Source organism: Elgaria multicarinata, chromosome 3 (assembly GCF_023053635.1).
Source record: "Elgaria multicarinata webbii isolate HBS135686 ecotype San Diego chromosome 3, rElgMul1.1.pri, whole genome shotgun sequence".
Lineage (NCBI taxonomy): Eukaryota > Metazoa > Chordata > Lepidosauria > Squamata > Anguidae > Elgaria > Elgaria multicarinata.
Genome location: NC_086173.1, coordinates 26,059,092 through 26,081,073, shown reverse-complemented (window position 1 = coordinate 26,081,073; position 21,982 = coordinate 26,059,092). Strand labels below are relative to the sequence as shown.

The 21,982-nt window shown below is 46.2% G+C and overlaps 1 protein-coding gene across 1 annotated transcript in view; it reads left to right on the top strand.

The window, feature by feature from the left end:
- Positions 1–21,081, top strand: part of AVIL (advillin) — a 43,144-nt gene extending 22,063 nt beyond the window's left edge. The window contains exons 10-20 of the mRNA XM_063119693.1: positions 1,451–1,604; positions 3,244–3,344; positions 5,958–6,095; positions 8,360–8,518; positions 9,651–9,830; positions 12,113–12,258; positions 13,746–13,890; positions 15,962–16,150; positions 18,544–18,612; positions 19,531–19,662; positions 20,430–21,081. Coding sequence (XP_062975763.1) covers positions 1,451–1,604; positions 3,244–3,344; positions 5,958–6,095; positions 8,360–8,518; positions 9,651–9,830; positions 12,113–12,258; positions 13,746–13,890; positions 15,962–16,150; positions 18,544–18,612; positions 19,531–19,662; positions 20,430–20,543 — 1,527 coding nt within the window. The 3' untranslated portion in view covers positions 20,544–21,081. The remainder of the gene's footprint in view (positions 1–1,450; positions 1,605–3,243; positions 3,345–5,957; positions 6,096–8,359; positions 8,519–9,650; positions 9,831–12,112; positions 12,259–13,745; positions 13,891–15,961; positions 16,151–18,543; positions 18,613–19,530; positions 19,663–20,429) is intronic.
- Positions 21,082–21,982: the final 901 nt, after the last annotated feature.

Sequence of the window (21,982 nt, the reverse complement as noted above, 5' to 3'; positions counted from 1 at the left end):
ATTTTAGGGTTTTAATTTTTGTGAACCATCCAGAGACCTGTGGACCTGTGGCTATTGGGCGTTAAAGAAATAAAATAAATATTGCATATTGTATTGAACATGCTTGCTTTTTTATTTATTTATTTATTTATTTTTAAAGGAAAGGTTCGTAGTTTACTTACACACCCTGTTCCAGAAGCAGGGGCAGGATAGGCTGTTGTGGAGTGAATAAGTGCAGGAAAGAGCGGACGGAGAAGAACCATCAGCAATATGTAATGGATAAGCGACGCACTGGCGGGGAGCGTGGGGGGGGGGGCAGCCAGTGCTCTAGTGTGAGGGTAGAAGTATTAAGTACTCACTTATTAAGCATTCATGAAGCATTAATTACCCAAGTATTAAGAATGTAGAAGTCTTAAGTCTTAAGGTCTGTCAAGTATGCTTTAGGGTGGATTCCTGCATGAGCGGGGGCTGGACTCGATGGCCTTATAGGCCTGTTCCAACTCTGCTATTCTATGATTCTGTGATTCTAGGGTGACCATTTGAAAAGGAGGATAGGGCTCCTGTATCTTTATTTGTTTATTTTATTATTGCATTTATATCCTGCCTTTGTTCCTCTAAGGAACTCAAGGCAGCATATATAATCCTCATCCTCCTCTCCATTTTATCCTCACAACAACAACCCTGTGAGGTAGGTTGGGCTGAGAGTCTGTGACTGGCCCAAAGTCACCCAGTGGGTTTCCATGGCTGGGTGAGGACTAGAACCTCTATAAATAAAATAAATAAACCCGGATCTCCCGACTCCCTGTCCAACACTTTAGCCAATACACCACACGGTTGTATTGAAAAAGGGAATTTCAGCAGGTGTCCTTTGTATACGTGCAGCACGTGGTGAATTTCCCTCTTCACCACAACAGTTAAAGCTGCAGGAGCTCTGCCTTCTTTTGTATCTGGTCAAGAGGACAGAGCTCCTGCAGCTTTAACTGTTGTGATGAAGAGAGAATTTCACCAGGTGCTGCATGCATACAAATGACACCTGCTGAAATGCCTCTTTCAATATAATAGTTAAAGATACAGGAGCCCTGTCCTCCTTTTCATATGGTCACCCTAATTAAGTACCCAAGTATTAAGACCGTACAAGTATCAAGGCGCAATGCATGGTTAGATAGAAAATTTCTAGAACTTACAGCATTCCCCAGCCAGCATGGCTGACTGAGGAATGCTGGGAGTTGTAGGGCTTTTTTCTCTCTCTAAACATGCATAGGATTGAACTTTTAAGTAGATACAATTTATTCCCCTGCCCTCTTCATTCAAACTAAATTCTCCTGAGGTCCGAACTATTCCATTATGACTGGTCTTGTAGATTAGATACAGCAGCCTAGCTAAATCCGCCCAGGAAGCCTGTGTCAAGAGTCAGGCAAGGTTCCATGGCCCACCCTTTGTAAATCTTGTAGCTGTGGCTTGTACTCTACAGGAATTCCTTAAGATGAAAGGCTACCCTTCCAGCACCAACTTGGAGACGGTGCATGACGGAGCAGAGTCAGCCATGTTCAAACAACTCTTCCGGAAATGGACAGTTCAGGACCAGACAGCCGGGCTGGGAAAAGCCTACAACATTGGCAAAGTCGGTAAGGAAGATCCTCTTTCTTTCTGCCAGTAGCCTTTGTTAGGGCCTAAAAACACAATGACCCACACTCTTGCTGTTGGGCTCAGTGACATGAACATAAGCAGAGCTTTGTGTAAGCAGAGCAGAATCTGCTTTCTAGCAAAGCATTCAGAGACATGAGAAACTTGGCGGGGTTTTTTTGGTTAAAGCAAGTCAGCTGTTGTCGTTATGATGGTGATGATTGTATGCCCTATGGATATGGTTAGGGTGACCAACTGTCAGGATTTCCCCAGATTTGTCCTGATTTTTGTTCTTTCCATGGTGTCGGGGGATTTTCTATAATTTTCAATAATGTCCTGGAATGACACACCTTCCCCTTTAAGGCTGCCATTAGCATGGCAGGAGGGAATGACATGCTTTCTTGAGGCACATCATTCCCCCACCCCGAGCTCCAATTGAGGTCTTAAAGGGGAAAGTGGGTCATTCGTGGACATTATAGAAAAGGCCCCAATTGGAGTGGATGGTGGTGGTGCAGAATGAAATCCTTTCCCCTCCCCCACTCCAATCGGGTTCTTTAAGGTGGCGGGGGAATAACGTACTTTCTGCAGGACTCAGAAAGCTGCTTCCCCACACACACACTAGGTGTCCTCTTTTTTGGCTTCCCAAATATGGTCACTCTAGATATGGTGCTTTACAAAGAAAAGGTATAAACAGGTCCCTGCCCCAAGTAGGGCTTACAATCTAAAATCTGTTGTATTTTATCTTGTACACTGCTCTGAGATTTTGAATGGGGAGCGGTATATAAATATTGCAAATCAAATCAAATAAATAAATAAAATAATGTCTGGAGTGAAAAATGTGGCAATGTATTCATGCCTTTACATCCAAGAAGCCACAAATTGAACTTCTGAATAATGGGAGTGTGGGTGTGAATAAATTATGTAAAAATCTGCATAATAGTAGACACACACACCCCGGATTTTAGAATTTGTATATCAGTTGTATGCAGCAGAATGCATGAGCGCACGTTACCTTGGACTGCCTCTTGAGTGTATTATTACTCACTCATTTCTCGCTCGTTTTCCTAAGCAGCAAGACATATCATGCAGCACTGCTTGGTTTAGGCTGTAACCATATACATATATATTTGGGAAGAAGTAACGTTGAGGTCAATGGATCTTGCTTCTGAGTAGACATGTTTAGGGTTATGCTTTTAGTTTCCTTTGGATGAAAGAACACTGGGAGCTTACAGTGTCTTTGTAATAGTTCTTTATTTTTTTACAAACGTATTAGTAGAGCAGAGCTCCAGTGTCTATTTAAACTTGAAGTAAATAGGAACAAATTGGGACTCCTAGAGAAGACACCAAGTACTGGAAGCAGATAGGCTCTCCTATAGCAGTCACCTTCTATAAGAGCCCCTAATCTTGCATCAGGTCACAGAAGACAGCCAGTCAGAGTGTCAGTGAGCATGTTATGTGAACTGAGTCAATAACTTGTCATGGTCTGTCTCTGCAGCATCTTTAAGTTTTCTGGAATCATGGTCTTCTGATGACCCTTGGACCTTGCTCTCTCCCCAAGGGAGCAGGCACCCCAGTTTACAAATCCTTGGTCTAATTGATGCCAGCAGCGCCCTCACTTTCCATTTGCTATTTCTTTTCCAGCTAAGGTCAGCCAGGAGAAATTTGATGCCACCCTCTTGCACGCCCAGCCAGAGCTGGCAGCCCAGGAGAGGATGGTGGATGATGGGGCAGGGAAAGTTGAGGTAAGAGCTACGAGCCCCATTCCCAGCATGGGTGTTGGATCTCCAGTTGGCTATCAAGTGAATGCAGGCCTCCACATTTATTTAATTATTACATTTATATCCCGCCTTTTTTCCTCCAAGGGACCCAAGGCAGCATACATAATCCTCCTCCTCTCCATGTTATCCTCACAACAACAACCCTGTGAGGTAGGTTGGGCTGAGAGTCTGTGACTGGCCCAAAGTCACCCAGTGGGTTTCCATGGCCGTGTGGGGACTAGAACCTGGATCTCCTGACTCCCAGTCCAACACCTTAACCACTATACCACACTGGCTCTCACATGATATTTGCGCATGATATTCTTCTATTTGTGTTTCCAAAAGACTCTCCTGTAGGCTATGAATGTTATCCCGCAGTAAGTGACTGCGGGATAACATCCATAGCCTGCAGGAGAGTCTTTTGGAAGGCTATCCAAAAGACATTTTCCACAGGTTGGCTAGTTAACCTTGCATTGTGGCTCTGATAGTCTCTGATATCTCAGTGAGGCTGGGCAGGTGAAAAAAGTGTCCTCAGCTTAGCTGCTCTAGGTCCCGCAGAAGGTCTGGGTAGCCAAAGGCTCAGCAACTAAAGAGCAACTCTTGATACCTTCGTAGCCATTGCCAGTAGATAGCTGAGACTTGCTGTTTTTGAGTATGATTAGCATTCACCTATAATGCTTCTACCATATTGCCGGTATACCCCCATGTTTCGGGGGGTGGGGGTGGGCGGAATTGTTTTTAAAAACAACCAAAATTTCATGGCAAGGGAAATGCTGTGTGCTACAATCTGTAGCTGGATGAGTCACACTTCAGGGAAAGCCTGTGTGAAGAGATGAGTTTTAGGAAGAAGTCTGAACATCAGAAGTGCGGGGGTCTGTCTGATTAGGGTGGCCATATGGAAAGGAGGACAGGGCTCCTGTATCTTTAACAGTTGTATTGAAAATGGAATTTCAGCAGGTGCCGTTGGTATGCATGCAGCTCCTGGTGCAATTCCCTCTTCATCACAACAGTTAAAGCTGCAGGAGCCCTGCCTTCTTGTATATGGTCATTCTACAAAAGAGGGCAGGGCTCTTGCAGGTTTAACTGAAGATGAAGAGGGAATTTCACCAGCTGCTGCATGCATACAAAGGACAACTGCTGAAATTCCCTTTTCAATACAACTGTGAAAGCTACTGGAGCCCTGTCCTCCTTTCCATATGGCCACCCTGTGTCTGATGTTTCTTGGTAAAATGCTACAGTACAAACTGCTCTACTGCAAGTGCTCCTGAGACAAACCTCCAGAGCATGTGGCACCCTCAGAAGTGCTCTCTGATGATTGCAGAGAACAGGGAGAGACAGAAGGGATGAAACACTCCCTAAGGTAACCTGGGCAGGATCTACACTCCTGCTTTAAAACGGTTTATAACAGTAGTGAGAACTGTTGGGGCCAAGGACACACTCCATATACAGTTTTTAATGCTTCCCTACCATCGCTTTTCCGCCCCCTCTTTCATTGCTCGTTACTTCCTCTTTTGAAAGAGGAAGTAAACAACGTGCACGTGGCCCATTCAGTCGGCCGTTCTGATCATGCTGCTTCTCCTGCACACAGTAGGAGATAGCAGCTACTTCCATCTTAATTTTAAATTGGACTTATTTGGGTCGTTTTTTGTGATGCGAAGAAGGCAAGAAGGGGCGGGAGGTGCCCGGGAGGCAGAGAACGTCGTGAGAGGGACCCGCAAAAAATCCATGAGTGCCCAGTAATGAGTGTGCAATAAAACACTTGTCTGATGGAGCTCAGAGTGACATATCCTGCTTGGTGTAGATCTGGCCCTGGTCCCAAGTTATTTAGGGCTTTGTATGTTACAACAAAAGCATGAACTTGGCTGACTCGGTAGCTTATTGGCAGTCAGTGCAATTCTTTTAACAAGGCTGTAACTTGCTATCAGAAGGAGGCCTCAGCAGCCTCGCTGCTGCATTCTGGACCAGCTGCAGCTTCTGGACCAAGGCCAAGGGTAGCCCCACATAGAACACATTACAATAATCCAGTCTTGAGGCTACCAATGGCTGGACCACCATGGCTAAGCTGTTCTGCAGCCAGTGATATGCAGAGTGGTTGTTTTTTTTAAAGACATAGTTGTCTTGTTCATTGGCATCATATAGTCTGGCTAGAGAATCTGAGCGTATGGACCTTAGAATTGGATGTTTCCTGGGATTTATTCTAGGGTCTGTGTGTGCATGACTCACAAGAGCTTGGATGCCTGCTTGGAAGATCTCTATGTGCATGACCTTAAGAAAGAAACATGGGGATCCCAGCCCTGTGTTGTCCTTGTAATGCTAATGCAGGGGTTGAGGACATTCCAGGGGATAGTTGGTGATCAGGAGGGGGGGATGCTCAATCTTCCTCCCCCATGTATTCTCCTTTGCTAGGTATTTTAACCACCCCCTTCATCAAGCTTCTAAACCAGGAGTGTGCTTGGCTGAGGATGTTTTCAGGAGTTACTCAGTGAATGCCGTTGGGGACGGGTCACATCTACTTGGGTTATCTCAGGAAAAATGGAGTTAGGACTACACATTTGTTCAGTTAATGTTTAGTTCCACCCTCTGTTTTGTGATCTCTAGGTCTGGAGGGTAGAGAACCTGGAGCTGGTGCCAGTGGACCAGCGCTGGCATGGATTCTTCTATGGTGGAGATTGCTACTTAGTTCTGTACACCTATGAGGTGAACAGGAAGCTCCGCTACATCTTGTACATCTGGCAGGTAAGTGGACCCAGCTGCAGGTTCTGTTGTGTTTCCTCAGGGACTTGCTACCAAAGCCTTTTGCGCTGCTACCAACAGGTCCTTTTAATTGGCCATGTCGCAGCCTCACCTAACTGCCACCCATAAGGTTTGTTGGACAACCACTCCCATCATCCCTAGCCAACATGTTGACTGGAGGAGATGTCCCAGTACATCTGGAAGGCACTAGACTGGAGAAGGCTGGTAATGCTTAGCAGTCCATTCCATTTGTTCTGACCCCAGGACAAATTTATGTATACCAAATCTTTGGGGTGTTCCAGACCACTTTTTACTTATTCCCCAGGCTCCTCACAGGCCAAAACTAGATAGACAACCAACAAAACATTCAAACGGGCCTAACTACATTTAGTTTGCCCTGCAGTTTGTTATAATAAATCAGGTTTCGTTTCCCTTGAACCCCTCTTTGCGTCTTCCTGTGTCTGTGAAGTGTGTTATCAATTGAATCTATCATCATCATCAACAACATTAGCAACATTTATATGCTTCCCTTTTTCCTCCAAGGAACCTAAGGTGGCTTACATGGCCCTCTTCCTCCTTTCCATTTTATCCTCAAAACAACTCTGTGAGGTAGGTTAGGTTGAGAGTCAGTGATTGGCCCAAAGTCACCCAATTAGCTTCATGGCCAAGCGGGGGCTCAAATAGATTAGATTCTATTTAATAGAATCCAGGCAATAGATTAGATTCCCCTCCTCTACAGTGCAATCCTCATCCAATTGCCCCACCCAGCTCCACAGCTACTTTTTGAAGAAGAAACGGATGTTTGGAGCATCCAATTATGTAACTTCCAATGTAATGTTTAGTTTGGGAGAGAGAGATTAGCTAAATTAGTCATGGCTAATTAAGTGCCATTGATTTCAGTGGATCTACTTGAAGTATGACTAAACCTGGATCCAAGACTAAATCTTGGATTTAGCTAGGGTGACCAATTATCTGGATTTCCCCGGATTTGTCCTGGGTTTTGTTCTATCTTGGGTGTCAGGGGGGATTTTCTGTAATTTTCTATAATGTCCTGGAATGACACGCTTTCCCCTTTAAGACCGTCATTAGTGTGGTGCGGAGGAATGACGCACTTTCTGGAGGCCCCTATTGAAGCACCGCAGGGGGGCAGGAATGACATGCGTTCCCCTGCTCCTCTCCCACCGGGGCTCTTAAGGAGTGGAGGAGGGGAAAGTGCACTTTCTGGAGCATCTGGAAAGCATGTCATTCACAGCCACCACACTAATGACAGCTGCCAATAGTGTGGCAGGGGAATGACGCACTTTCTGGAGGCCCTGGAAAGCCTGCTTTCCTGCTCCCTGGGTGTCCTCTTTTATTGTTTTCCCAAATACGGTCACCCTAATTTAGCTGATATTTATAACTTCTGAATTCAGCTCTCCCTTCAGCTTTAGGATGACATGTGTGGCTTTTAGCCATGTTGTTCTCATGATGGGCCTGTTCAAATGACACACTAAGCCATGGTTAGGCCGCTAACCTTTTTGTAGCCAATGGTTAGTGAGAGTGTTTAAACCGTGGTTATATAGCCACTATAGTTAGGAATGGTTCACACAACATGCTAAGCTCAACATGTTTAGCTCAAAAAGCTTAACCACTGTGGCTTAGCGTGTCATCTGAACAGGGTCAGTGACAATCTAGTGACAAAATTACACTGAGAGATATGGATTTGTCCAGCCACCCAGTGGTCTTCCTGACTAAATGAGAATTTGAACCTCTCCAATCCAAGAGCAACACTGCTAACCAGACTTATACTGATGGTCCTCTCCCAGTGTAGAATTAACATACCCATAACAAAGGCAGCCCTGATACCTGAACTCTGTGAATAATATCATATGATAGGAGTTCCCCTTACTCTTCCTGCACCCCTCATATAGCTTCCAGATGTCCCCCAACCCTTCTGGGGGGATGCAGGGGAGAGGATTGGATCTATTCCGCCAGTGGACAGACAGCACTGGATACAATCCTTTTGGAATAGGGACATCTTCACCCCTCCCCAAGGTAAATCACTGTCTACTTTCTCTCTCTCTCTCCCTCTTTAAAAAGATCATCTCACAGTCATAGGTTTAGCGTAAGCCTTGCTGGGTCAGCCAGCATTTTCAGATGATACTGATTCAAGGTTAATTATGTACACAAAACCACTACACAATGAATGTGAAGATGTTTGCTTTTATATTAAGCCCATATTTCAAGAACATAATGCTAGGTGTCTTGGTGTTTTCCCCTTCCCTCAGGGACGCCATGCCACGGTGGATGAGCTGGCGGCCTCAGCGTACCAAGCCGTGGAGGTGGATGAGCAGTTCAACGGGGAGCCCGTGCAGGTCCGAGTGAGCATGGGCAAGGAACCGCGCCACTTCTTGGCCATCTTCAAAGGCAAGCTTGTCATCTTTGAGGTACGGAGCAGGACAAAGTAGGTCCCTGAAGAATCTCAAATTGAATTTCCCAGCCACCAGGTCTGTTTGCTAAGGTAGTGAGATGCTATTATGGAGCAATGCATTACAAGGGCACAGCCAGTTTCTCGTGGCTAAGGGGAATATACCAGGAAAAAAAATGTGATGTGTTCATGGTCACCATGGTATATCTATACTACACATTGTTATTTGTTTCATACCAGTTTAATTGTTGTAGTTTCCTTCCAAAGAGTCTTGGCAATTGTATTTGGGTGAGGGTGCTGAGAATAGGGGAGGGGCATGTGTCCTACTTTACAGAGGACAGCCATCTTTTTGAAGACCCCTGTATTTGTAGTCCAGTTTAAAGAGGAAGAACCCTAAGAAGGGGGAGCAGGAGGGGCATTGAAGTTGACCCTTAGCAGCTGGGCAGCAGACTGAGCAGGCACACGAATGGACTGACGGATTGCATTCTGATTTAATAATACTGTTTCTAAACTTGCATCTAAACATATGAATCACTGCCTGCACTTTTATGCATATTTGTGTCCTGCTTTTTTAGCAATGCATTTCCTCTTCTTTTGACCACCCTACTTGTTTAGCTCTCCTCGCAGAACTAGCTAGCTAGTCCTTGAAAACACTTGCCTATCCCGGACAAACTCCTAGCCTTTCCCCCCTGAAAAGATGCATCTTGTGAAACTTCATTACAAGGATCAGCTAGACCAGTTCACATGATCATTGCAGGAGTATATGGGCACGGCATGTGCTGGCAGCCATTTTGAATATTCAACCCCAGAGCGGGGTTACCATGGTTTGTCATGTTCTCCAAGCCAGAGTGGCAGGGGTTGTTTGAGAGTTAAACAACCCTCAAATAATCCATGGTCTGTTCTAGAGTTATTGTAGGGAACCTGAGGGGCAGAGGTCAAACAACCTCTGCCCCTCAGGTTCAGATGGCACAACAAAACATGGCAGCCCCCTGCTGGCGACTGAATATTCAAAATGGCCACCGGCATGTGTTGCAACTCACCGTGGCCACGGTGGACTGTAGTGATCGTGTGGACCCAGTTGTCTCTCCAGTTGCATTATTCAGTCTGCAGTGATGCTGGTTTGTTCTGCCCTTCTGTTATGTTCTCTGTAGGGTGGGACATCCAGGAAAGGCAGCAGCGAAGTTGAACCACCAGTGAGGCTCTTCCAGATCCGCGGAACAGATAGCTCCAACACAAAGGCAGTGGAGGTGTCGGCGACTGCTGCGTCTCTCAATTCCAATGATGTCTTCTTGCTAAAGACCCAGACAAGCCATTACCTGTGGTATGGCAAGGTGAGGGGCTGGGAAACATGGCTCAGAGGAGGGAAGAGGGCAAAGTCAGATTGGGGTGGAGAGATCTAGAAACTCTGGAGGTGACAGACTTGACCTTGGGGGAGCTAGGGGGGGCAACGGCCGACAGAAAGCTCTGGCGTGGGCTGGTCCATGAAGTCAAGAAGAGTCGGAAGCGACTGAACGAATAAACAACAACAGAGCTCCATCACACCAGCAATTTATCGCACTCTCGCCACGCCTGGTATGTGTTTCTGCAGCGCAGTACTCACATGACATTGTCCACGTCCTGCTCTCATCTTGCCTCTTCCCCTTCCTTTTCCTTCTTATTTTGGAGTGGGGAAAGTGCATTCCCCCCCCCTCCGTGCACAATAAAACTGCTCCTCCATCCCATTTATTGCTGTCTTTGCTCTATATTGGACCATCCAATTTTTTGTTGGGGGAGGGGTGTTTGTTGGATGTGTGTGTCTCACTGACAAAAGAGGAGGGCGGGGCAGTTCTCTGCTCAACTGCTCAACCATGAAGGGGGAGGAAGAGAGGGTGTCCGAAACCCTCATGGAGAAAATGAGCGAGGCCGCCGCCACCAGTGCCCGGACTCATAGCTTCATCCCACGTACCTGCTTCCCTCGAATTATCCCCGTAGCGCTATAAGTTTTCGGCGTTGTTGTTGCTACCGGGCGGCACCGATCCTTTGCATACTAAGAAGTGAGTTTAAGGGGGGAAATGTAAAAAAATCATAAAAAATCAACGGATGACCCAATCCAATTCAAATTTGGTATGCTTAAAGCTCTCCCCAATATCTATTACTGTGCCAGTTTTGGTGTCTTTATCTTTAAAGCTTATGCAGATGTAAGCATTTCTTTAAAATCCTGCTCCTGCACCCCAGCGGCGGCTCGGAAGATAGGCTCAAAAAGTAGTGGCTAAATATGGCGAGTCTTTTGGCTTTATAGCACAATTAAGGCAGGATGCATGGGAGTACTTCACAATCAAAGCAGATTATAAGGTGGAAAACTTCTGAGTCCTTTGCACACAATTCGCAGTAATTGCACAGTATAATGCTGGTGTGATAAAGCTCCCAGTCCCATTTAACCGCCCAGAGAGCTTCGGCTATTGGGCGGTATAGAAATGTAATAAATAAATAAATAAACTCTATGGTTCTTACTCCTGAGTAGGCATGTCTAGGTTTCCTGACCAGAACAATGTTGGCTTCCCATTGCCATGCCAACATAGACCACAAACTTCTCCAAAATTTAATTGTAATACTTTCTCTTCACTTATATTGTTTAATTAATTCATTAATTTTATTTACAATACTGTTTAATATGCTCTTAGGGGAAAGCATAGTGTGTTGTTTTACCGTAATTGCACAGTTTCAGGCTGCCGTATTATTGTATTTGCGCAGAAATAAAAAATATATATTTAAAAAATTAACTGCAGGGGGAAGGAGAATGTAGGGGGCAGTGTGGGAGATTTCGCCAGCACAGAAGCAATACAGGTATAAAGATACATGAGCTGAAATAGAGCAACAACACACAGACCTGAAAGTGCCCAGCACTGGACTCACTAAGGAAACGGAGGGAGAAACTGATGTGGCGGGGAGTAGGTGTGACGGAGCTCAAAATGACATTTATTCCATTGGAAATGTTTGTTTTACATTGAAGACAGGGGATAAATTCACTGGATAAAATAAAACCAAAGCTTGTGGGATTTAGTATAAAGTGCAGAGTTTAGGCTTCCTAGGTTGGGGGAGGACCTTCAGCTTTGGTTCAAAAGCAAAGAAATCCAAATTCTCTAGCTTTTGTGATTGTGAAAGAGGCCTTGGAAATGTGTGAACAGCATATGATTAAATCTCAAAAGTTACAGAGGGCCCAGCAGAGGGGATCTCATATCAGGTACAAATTTTGACACTCAGAGAGTCCCAGCTTAAATTTAAATAAAAAAGAACAAGTCACTAGTTCTCATGTCACTAGGACGCTCTGTGAAGGTATGAGTGGCCTGTCCTGCAGAGAACAGATGTGAATTATCCTGGTTTAGTGTTACATGTGAACAGAACTGGTATTGCCTAATAACAACAACAACAACAACAACAGGGGAGAGGTGCGAGAAAGCTGGCCTATAGCTTCAAGTGCAGAAAGGACTACAGCTTAAATTTGCTCAGGGACGTGGAGAATGTCTCGTCACTTAACAGCAAAATCTTGCTAAGATCTGAAGTCCAATTTGGTAGCACCCCTCCAACCTGTGATGATGTTTCCACCTTTCTATCGCTGTGGTCTTCTCCATACCAGGGCTCCAGTGGTGATGAACGAGAAATGGCCAAGGAGCTAGCTGCAACCATCTGTGATGGACTTCAGGAGACCGTGGCAGAGGGTCAAGAGCCAGCTGAGTTTTGGGAGCTGCTGGGAGGCAGTGCCCTGTATGCCAGTGAGAAAAGGTACCTTTTCTTTATGTATTTTTGTATTCAGTGTTGTTCCCCGCCTCGATCCAGAGGGAGAGGTGGGTAATAAATAAATAAATTATTATTATTATTATTATTATTATTATTATTATCAATAATAATATGACCGTCCTCAACCTTAGGGCCATTTTGGCCCTAGTCGGGTGTTCCTGAAAGAGCTTATATAAATAAACAAGTGGAGCTGTGCTACATAGCCCTACCCCTGATGCCCCCAAATTTCCATGTGTACAGCACAAACATCTGGAGGGAGAGGTCCTATGCACATACAGCTGTATGCTTGTAGACCGCCATGTGAGCCAGAATTCCCCAGTTACAAGGTTCTGCTTTGCATGAAGATCCATGTGTGTACATAGAATCATAGACTAGCAGAGCTGGAAGGGGCCTACAAGGCCATCGAGTCCAACCCCCTGCTCAATGCAGGAATCCACCTTAAAGCATACCTGACAGATGGCTGTCCAGCTGCCTCTTGAATGCCTCTAGTGCGGGAGAGCCCACAACCTCCCTAGGTCATTGATTCCATTGTCGTACTGCTCTAACAGTCAGGAAGTTTTTCTGATGTCCAGCCGGAATCTGGCTGGCAGTAGGAGTTTTAAGTTCCAATAGGCTGATATTTGCATGTTTGTGTGTTGGCCCCACCCCCTTTGCCTTGGCTCCGCCCACCACCAGATGTTCATTTTGTATGCACAGCCAATTGCTGGTGGGGGAGCACATCACATGCACATCAGGGGCAAGGCTGCACGGTGGCTTTTTAGCCACCCTACAACCCTTACTGCATGCCATGGGTTGTAGGGTGGGTGAAAAGTCACCATGGCCATGTTTGGATGACATTGACATGGCAACCTGTGATGCAGAGCGGATGATTAAGGAAATCCCTATCACACAACTAGCATGCACTGGAGTGTGGGAAACAGACAACTCCGCATTCTTTATCCCTCTGAAGTCGGTCAATGTAAATAAAGGGATTGATCACAAAGCCAGCAGATCCTGGCTTCAGCTCAGTAGGTCCCATCAGAGCTGGCTCAAAGTGTTTTCCTGCCTGAGACGGAACAGCAAATGGCATTACCTGCACCCAAAGTCAAGGTACACAGTTCGCAAGCTTTTCGTTTAAAACGTAGGTATCTAGGACTGTTAGCTACCCTGAGTGCCATTTTCTTGATGGAAAGGTGGAGGTACAAATCAAATCAATCCACAAAACAAATAATAATGAAGGCCAGCCAAGTTACTTTGGCATCTGAGAGAAAACCACAAAGTGCCTCTTCCCCCTCCCTGGCAGGAAAAATACAACAGTAACACATCACATCACGATCAGTTTGCTGCCTTTCCATGACGCCCTGAATCAGCTGCTTGAAGCATCCACCTCACCTTGTCTCATGGGCTCAGGGCCACCTCTCCATGGTTTTCCGAGCACTGCGGAAGCGAGGCTTCAAAGCGCTTTCTCCACCATCCCACAACCTTTCTTTCAGGCTACAGCAGGAGGTCCCTGATCACCTTCCCCGGCTGTTTGAATGCTCCAACAAAACCGGCCGCTTCGTGGTCATCGAGATCACAAACTTTACCCAGGATGATCTCAGTGAAAGTGACGTGATGCTGCTGGATACATGGGATCAGGTGTGTCTAGGGGGTAGGAGAGTCTGCGCCACTCCGGGATTCCTAAACCTCTGGTGGTGGTGTGACGTGCCTCTCTGGCTCTCTCTCCCGTGTTGTGATTTCTCTCCATGTGAGAGTGAGGGTGCCCTGAGGCAGCCTTCCGAAGGTTCAGATACATTGGAGGCTTGTGGTATCATTGAAAACCACACAGCTGTTTCTAAGCTGAGCTGGAAAGGTTTAGCAGGCTTAGCGGAAAGTACAAGCAGGACTAATCTCAAGCCAGAAGAACTATGAGCTCAATAACCGCAGCACGCGTGAGCTGCTTTGCTCCACACTTTTGTTAAGCTTCTAGGATTAGCAGAAATGGCGTTAGGGAAAGCATTTTTATAGCTTCGTGGATGATTATTCCTCCATGTACCTGGCTGGACCCTTAGGTCAACTTTGGAGCCCCTCCTGTGGGTGAACCCTCCCAGTGATGTAATGTGGGTGGCTACCAGAGAGAGGGCCTTCTCGGTTGTGGCACCCTTCCCCAGGCCACCTCGCCTGACGCCCACACTGCTATCTTTTTGGCACCAGGTGAAGACATTTGTGTTCTCCCTGGCATTTTGTGATCATTATTATTGTAATTTGTTTTTAACCTGTTGTATTGTATGCTCTTATGGGGCAGTATATAAATACAACTTTTAAAAAGTTGCATCAATGGTTAGAAGCCATGATTGCCAGGAACTTTTTTTTAAATTACATTTATATTCCACCTTTTTTCCTCTTTCAAGGACCCCAAGTTGGATTACATAGTCCTCCTCCTCTCTATTTTATCCTCACAACAACCCTGTGAAGTATGTTAGGCTGAGAGTCAGTGACTGGGCCAACGTCACCTATGGCCGAGTTGGGACTAGAACCTGGATCTCCTGAGCCCCAGTCCAATATGCTGACCACTACACCCCACTGGATCTCAAGAGTGGTACCTTCACCTTCAGAGTCAATGTGTCACAGGTGTTCTGGGGACAAACAGCAGGCTATGACTGTCCACATTTTGCTCTGCTGCTGCGCTTCCCTGGGGCATCTGGTAGCTCTATTTGAATGGGTGCTGAGCTGTAGGGGCCTTTGGTCTGACAAAGCGCACGGTTACAACAGGTGGGATTATTTAGCTTGGGAAAAAAGGAGGCTAAGGGGAGACCTGATAGAGGTGTACAAAATTATGCGTGGTGTGGAGAATGTGGACAGGGAGACATTTTTCTCCCTCTCTCATAATACTAGAACCCGGGGTCATCCCGTGAAGCTGATTGGTGGGAGATTCAGGACAGATAAAAGGAAGGACTTCTTCACACAGTGCATAGTGAAACTATGGAATTCTCCACCACAAGATGGCCACCAATTTGGATGGCTTTAAAAGGGGGTTGGATAAATTCCCGGAGGAGAAGGCTATCAATGGCTACTAGTCCTGATGGCTAAGTCCAAACCCCAGTATCAGAGGCAGTAAGCCTGAATTCACTAGTTGTTGGGGACCGTGGGTGAGGGGACTCTTGCACTCATGTCCTGCTTGTGGGTCCCTGGTCGACAGGTGTTTGGCCACTGTGTGAACAGAGTGCTGGACTAGTTGGACCCTTGGTCTGATCCAGCAGGGCTCTTCTTGTGTTCTTAACTTTTTGCTGTACTTCTTAGCAACTGGTGGCCTCTGTACCAAATCCAGACTTCTCACTGGGGGGAAGTAAGGTGGTGGCTTTGAGTTCAGTTCTTAGATGTTCATCTCAAAGCAAGATCACCTCCGCTTCCAGCTATATGAAAAGGCAGACACGCGAAAAGCACAGGTCCACCATTGGCATCTCTACTTTGGCTTATAGACCTTGCAGCCTGGTTTCAGAAGAGCTCCCTAGCTTTCCCAACCCGGTACTTTCCAGATATGTTGAACTGCAACTCCCAGAACTCCCAGGCAGCATGACCATTGGCTGGCTGGGAAAACTGGGAGTTCTAGTCCAATGAGTCCAGAGGGCAGCAGGTTGGGGAAGCCCTGTTCCAACCATTTCTTCCCACGGCGGAATGCACTTCCATTGCTCCAGTGAGCGCCTTGAAAGCATCACTCTTCTCCTTCCAGATTTTCTTATGGATTGGCCAAGAAGCCAACATGGCAGAGAGGAAAGAGGCGTTGACAACGGCTCAGGAATATCTGCAGACGCACCCCAGCGGGAGGGAGACTGACACCCCCATCCTGATAATCAAGCAAGGTTTTGAGCCCCCCAACTTCACAGGCTGGTTCCTGGCTTGGGATCCATACCGGTGGAGCGTAAGTGGAAGCCGTGCCTAAAACATATGCTACTTTACTGAAAACCTGAGGATTATTACACCATTTGTGCCATGCTAGCAGGGATTGCGACATATCGCTATAAAATACATAGCATGCAGATTTGAATGTGGAATTTATCATTTCACTTCTGAATGTGAAATGTTACGAAAATGTTTATAAAATTTGAGTGCCTTGGACTTATGGGGAACACTTTATGCTTTGATTTTGGCAGGCATCGGACATCAAATCTCATAAACTGTCAGCCATCAAACACTGCTGAATACGAAATGCCATGTATCCCAACCATCATAACATTGCACATCAACTAAAGTGGGATAACCCCCCTGTATATCACCCTGAGCTCCTCTGAGGAAAAGCAGGCTATGAATACATTAAATAAATGGATAAATGCATTAAATAAACCATCACAAGCTGTCAAATACCCTTCCATAACAGTTACCAAATACTGTCAAATATTAACTTGCATTACATGCCAACTCTCAAATATCGAAATGAGATGTAATTAGATGCCAACATAAGGTGGGCAGAATGGCTTTGGGTGTGAGCCATCTTGGATCACATCACACCTATTTGTTTAGGGGCTGCTTGTCATGTTTGGGGTTTACAGTAATGTTATAGCATCAGGCTTTAAATCAGGGCTGGGCAACTTGTGGCCCTCCACATGTTTTGGGCTACAACTCCCATCATCCCTCAACATTGATTATGCTAATCAGGGCTGATGGGATTTGTAGGCCAGAACATCTGGAGGGCCACCCTGCTTGAGAGCATAGGATACTCCCATTCAGAGAACATGCTTTGGCTAGTGAGTAGAACAGCAGCTTGGACTGCTGGCATTTGACACCCACTTGAACAATGGAGAAGAATCAAAGTGATCCCCTTCACTGTCTAGGGCTGCTTTGTGTCTCCCATTTGCCTGTTTTGTATCTCCCATTTGCCTGTCAGCACATCTTATTTGAACTCCTTCCCCCTAATCCCAGATGCATTGGGAGGAGCTGTGCTCCTCAGCATTTCTGGGAAAACATCAGCACATATTCAGAGGCACTATTCTCTCCAAGAAACCTGCATATGTAGAGAAATACCCGCCCAGGTAAAGTACAACATATGGGGGATGAAACCAGAAAGCCCCTGCTAAAACAAGGATTGTTTCCAGCTCTGCCCATCTGCCAACGCAACAGCATCTGCCAGTGGAATGGATCCCCCCTTCCCTGCACAGCCCCAGTGCTCCCCATAATTTGGTCTAAAGCATTGTGGGACCCTCTGGTGCACAATTCAGGGAGGCAGAAGGCTGCAGGGTGGGGTGGGGAGGCGGAAGGGTAAATCCTGTTGCATGAATGGACAGCTTCTCATGCAATGGTTGGATGTAGCCAGTTGGTTCTTCTGGTTAGATTCTACTCTGCAGTCTAGGCCCCCGTCTTGACAGCGCCACTTTGGTGCTGCGAGGCACCTGGCTCCTGCACTTGTGTTCCTTCCCGGCATCTGCATGGGAAGGAACGCAAGTGCAAACTTCCCCTGTGCTTAGGGGGAAAGGAACAAGGGGGGCAGAACAAGGCAGCCAGAGGAGGATGAGGAGAAGGACGCTGGGCACCCTAGCCACCTCTCCTCCCTCTGACCTCCCTGTGGCTGCCTGTTCCTTCCCCCTCCAATTATTTTTATTTCTATTATCTGCATCTGCTCAGCTGCGCAGATACAGATAATAAAAATTGTAAAAGGGGGGGAGGAACAGGCCCCGTTCCTCTCCTCCCGTTTTTTTTTTAATTATCTGTATCTCCGCAGTGCAGATCTGTGCAGATAGATATTTTTTAAAAAAAAATGGGGTGAGGAATGGGCCTTTCCTCACCTCCCATTTTTTTATTTACCACAGGGGGGAAGGAGAGGAACGGGTCCACCCCCTTCCCTGTCCAGCCCATGGTGACCAATCAAGGGGTGCACAAGTCCACTGCCAAAAAAGTAAGTGCCCGGCTTTTTTGCAGCGGAGTTTCGGGGGTTTGCCCCGGGATGGCTTCGCAATGGCAGCTGCATCATGTAGATGACATGCCGCTACTGCAAAGCCACCCCAGGGCATACCCTTCATGTAGACGTGCCCTAGGATTCTCCTATAAAATAATGCCAAGGGCTGTGCGCCTGAGCCAACAGGAGGTACGGCGGCAACATGTTGTTCTGCATATGAGCTTCCCAGGGGCATCTGGTTGGCCACTGTGGGAAACCACATGCTGTCCTGGGGGGAATCTTTGGTCTGATGCCGTTCTCCCACCTGTTTTCCAAAGCTTGGCCTTGGCTTGATTCAAAACAAGTCCCCATGTGTGGGAGGAACACTTCGTTCCAGGCACCCTGCAGCCTCGGCGTTCCCTCACTGCCTTTTTGTATTTTTCCAGGAAGGGAAGACTTACGACCAGCTGAAGAAGGAACTGAGAGAAGCCAACAGCCTTGTCAGGATCACAGATGTGAGTCAAAGGTTTGCTTACCCCGGGAGAACCCTGGACACAGCTAGGTGCTTGCTGTGGAGCAGCAGAAGTCTAAATGCACACAGTCAGCTACCTGGTGCAAGGTCAGACTACTTGTCCAACTAGCTCAGCATTGTCTGGACTATTTGTCCAACTCTCCAGGCCTTGTGCAGAGAGCTTTTCACATCACCTGCTACCTTTTAACGGGAGATGATGGGGATTTGAACCTGGCCACTTCTGTAGGCAAAGCACGTGCTCCACCCATGAGCTATGGTCCCGCCCCTCCGACTTCCCCATTGGACACCTCTTCCACAGTCATATAGATTAGTAGTGCAGCTGCAAACTGGCTGGTGCACCTCTAGTAGTATACTAGGTAAAGGCAAGCAAAGCACTTTCTCTAATCATGGCTGCCTGTCAGCTACAATCTCACAATTATCAGTATCTTTAGTATACCGTGTGGCTGTGGTATTCCTGCACAGAACAGTCATTTCTAGAACTAGCATCTCACTGTGCAAAGATGGTGAATTAATGAAAGAATTGAAGGCTACTTGGGGGTCCAAAGTATCTACCCATGAAGGAGGCTGCCTGCTGAGTCCTTGCACTATTACCTGTCCTTCTATACAGCCTCTGCTGGGGACAAGTCATTTGTCTCATCTATGCGTTGGGTATGACTGGATCAATGAGTTGCTCCCAATGCAGAACAGCAGGACTACCCCCATCTCACACACAGAAACACAGGGTTTGTACTCCTACAAGCATGGATAGTTCTTACTCTTAAAAGTAAACCTGTTGGGGTATAACCAGGAGGTGTAGCTCCAATTTTACTTCAGGATAAGGGTGAGCATCATGTATTTTGGCAAAGACTGGCATAGATTCTGCTCTCCAGATGGCATTAAGGAATCTGCCTTTTCTGCTTAGGATCTGAATGGTGGATCCCTTGCCCTAAGACCTGGGTCCTTGAGCAGCAGCAACTACCCAACCTACTCTCTAGAAATCCTGCTGTCCAGCCAGGATGAGCTACCTGAAGATGTGGATCCTGCTAAGAAAGAGGTGAGCTCTGTTATGCCAGGCATTTACTGCAGCGCATGGAAAGACAATAACACTGAATTATTATTAGGGCTCTCCATGGTTCTGTGACTGCACCATGCAAACATGCAGTTTGGACTTGGGAGCAAAACTCATCATCTGAAAACCTCAGCTTAAAAAATACGTTCCTAGTCCTCATGGCAGCAAAATTAGGCCCCAGTGTATGTTGGCTATATTAGGTGAAACTTCAGAAGGTGTGTAATGGTCCCAAGCTCCAGCGTAGCTAACAAACAGCAGATGAAGATGTAAACCTGTTCCTTGACTGTACCACTTCAGACGATAGGTAGGGACTTAAAGACTGAATGCACTTCCATAATAAAATAAAAAGCTTTAAAAAAATCTCTTCACACAGAAAGCTAGCATATCATGGAGGACTGAAGTTTTAGACAATGAGGTCCTTAGAACACAAAAAGCACCATGCACACTTATGGTGCTATATAATAAATTTCAATACCTAGTCAACCTTTTTTTGTATGGAAAAGCATTCAGTGTGATAATCCTCCATCTACAGTCTGAAGTTGTACAGTCGGAAATATGTTTATGTCATCCTCTGCGGTCAGGGCATAATAGGGAATAAACTTCTTGGAAAGGAATTTGTCACGATTTACTCCTTTGGATACCATAGAACTAGCTTTAGCGAAGTCGCAAGGGATCCTGTTGTTTCGACTGACTACTCAAGTGCCGTCCTTCTGTTACTCATCTGAGTCCTGTGGTTTTTCCCCCATCCACAGAACTTCCTGTCAGAACAAGATTTCGTGAGAGTCTTTGGAATCCCCAGGGGAGAGTTTGCTGCGCTGCCCACTTGGAAACAGCTGAACATGAAGAAAGATAAGGGGCTTTTCTGAAGAAGAAGAAGAAGAAGAAGAAGAAGAAGAAGAAGAAGAAGAAGAAGAAGAAGAAGAAGAAGAAGAATGCAGTGTTTATAAAGGTGGAAGAGGATCCACCTATATTCACTTCTAAATCTATTTGGGGCAGGCCCCAAATCCAGAAACAGCTTGGCCTATGCCGGGAGCTGTAGTCTCACTTTCAACAGTATATATCACACTTGTGCCTAATTGCGCTCTGGAGGGTGGTTTCATATCTTTACTCAAGGCGGCTGCTGTCCAGCAAGTTTGTTATTATTTTCTTTCTCTTCACTCTCACAAGTCTACAATGGAGTCGGGTGAAGAAGACGGAACTGCCAAAGCTCAGAAAATACAGTGGGGACCAGCACGACTCTCTGTGCTCTTGGCTGAAGCCCTGCTGCATATGAATAAGTAGCCACAGAGTGGCTCTTAGAGAGCCTAGCCAAATGAAGGCTGCTTGATGGGGCTGCTCGTTTTGTGAATTGGGAACCAAAAGTGTAGACCTATATTACAAATATTAAAATTGGCTTTGCTGTCACTCCAGTCTACTTATTGCTACTCAGGAGGAATGTTATGATTTTCTATAAAGAAATGAAGGATCTTTTAAGGCAGGGGTTGGAACTTGTGGCCCTCCAGATGTCATTGGACTACAACTCCCATCATCCCTGGCCATTGGCCAGGCTGGCTAAGACAGGTGGGAGTTGGATCCAACAGCACCTGGAGAGGTTCCCCACCTCTGTTTTAAGTTCACATACAGAAGGCTCTAATTTTGGAAACCAGTTATTTCATTTCAAACTTTTAGCACCTTGCTATACGTTGGGCTGTTTTAGTTTGCCTGGCCATCCCCCCACTATTAGGAAACGACGTAGACTGCTGGCTGCATGGCATGGCTGCCCACAGTACATGCAGGGTGTGGGTTAAAAAAATAATCCAGCACTCACCTAGGGACACAGGAAACTATTAAACTGGATATATGCTAAGAAGGTGGGGGGTGGAATTAAATACCCTTTAAAAAACTGGAGAAACTATTAAACTGGATATGGGCTGAGAAGGTGGGGCGGGGGGAATCAAATGCCCCTTAAAAAACTGGAAACTATTAAACTGGATACGGGCTGAGAAGGTAGGGGGGAATCAAATACCCCTTAAAAACTGGGAGAGTCAAAGAAAGAGTGGGGAGCACATTCAGTGTGCTTGTTTATTGTTGTATGTGAGCTCTTTAAGAAACAAATGAGGTACAAGCAGGTTCAGTTGTGTGTGAAAGTGTAGCCTGGAGGCTCCAATGTGCCCCACAGACATCTCTCTTGATGCCCACAAAGCTCCAAGCCCCTCTGGACTTTAATTTTATTTAAGGTTTTTTTTTTGTAATTAAGAAAGAAGCAGGCATGTTGCAAAGCAAAGTGCTGCCCTCCAGGGCCATCTTTATTTGGATTCAAGGGTGG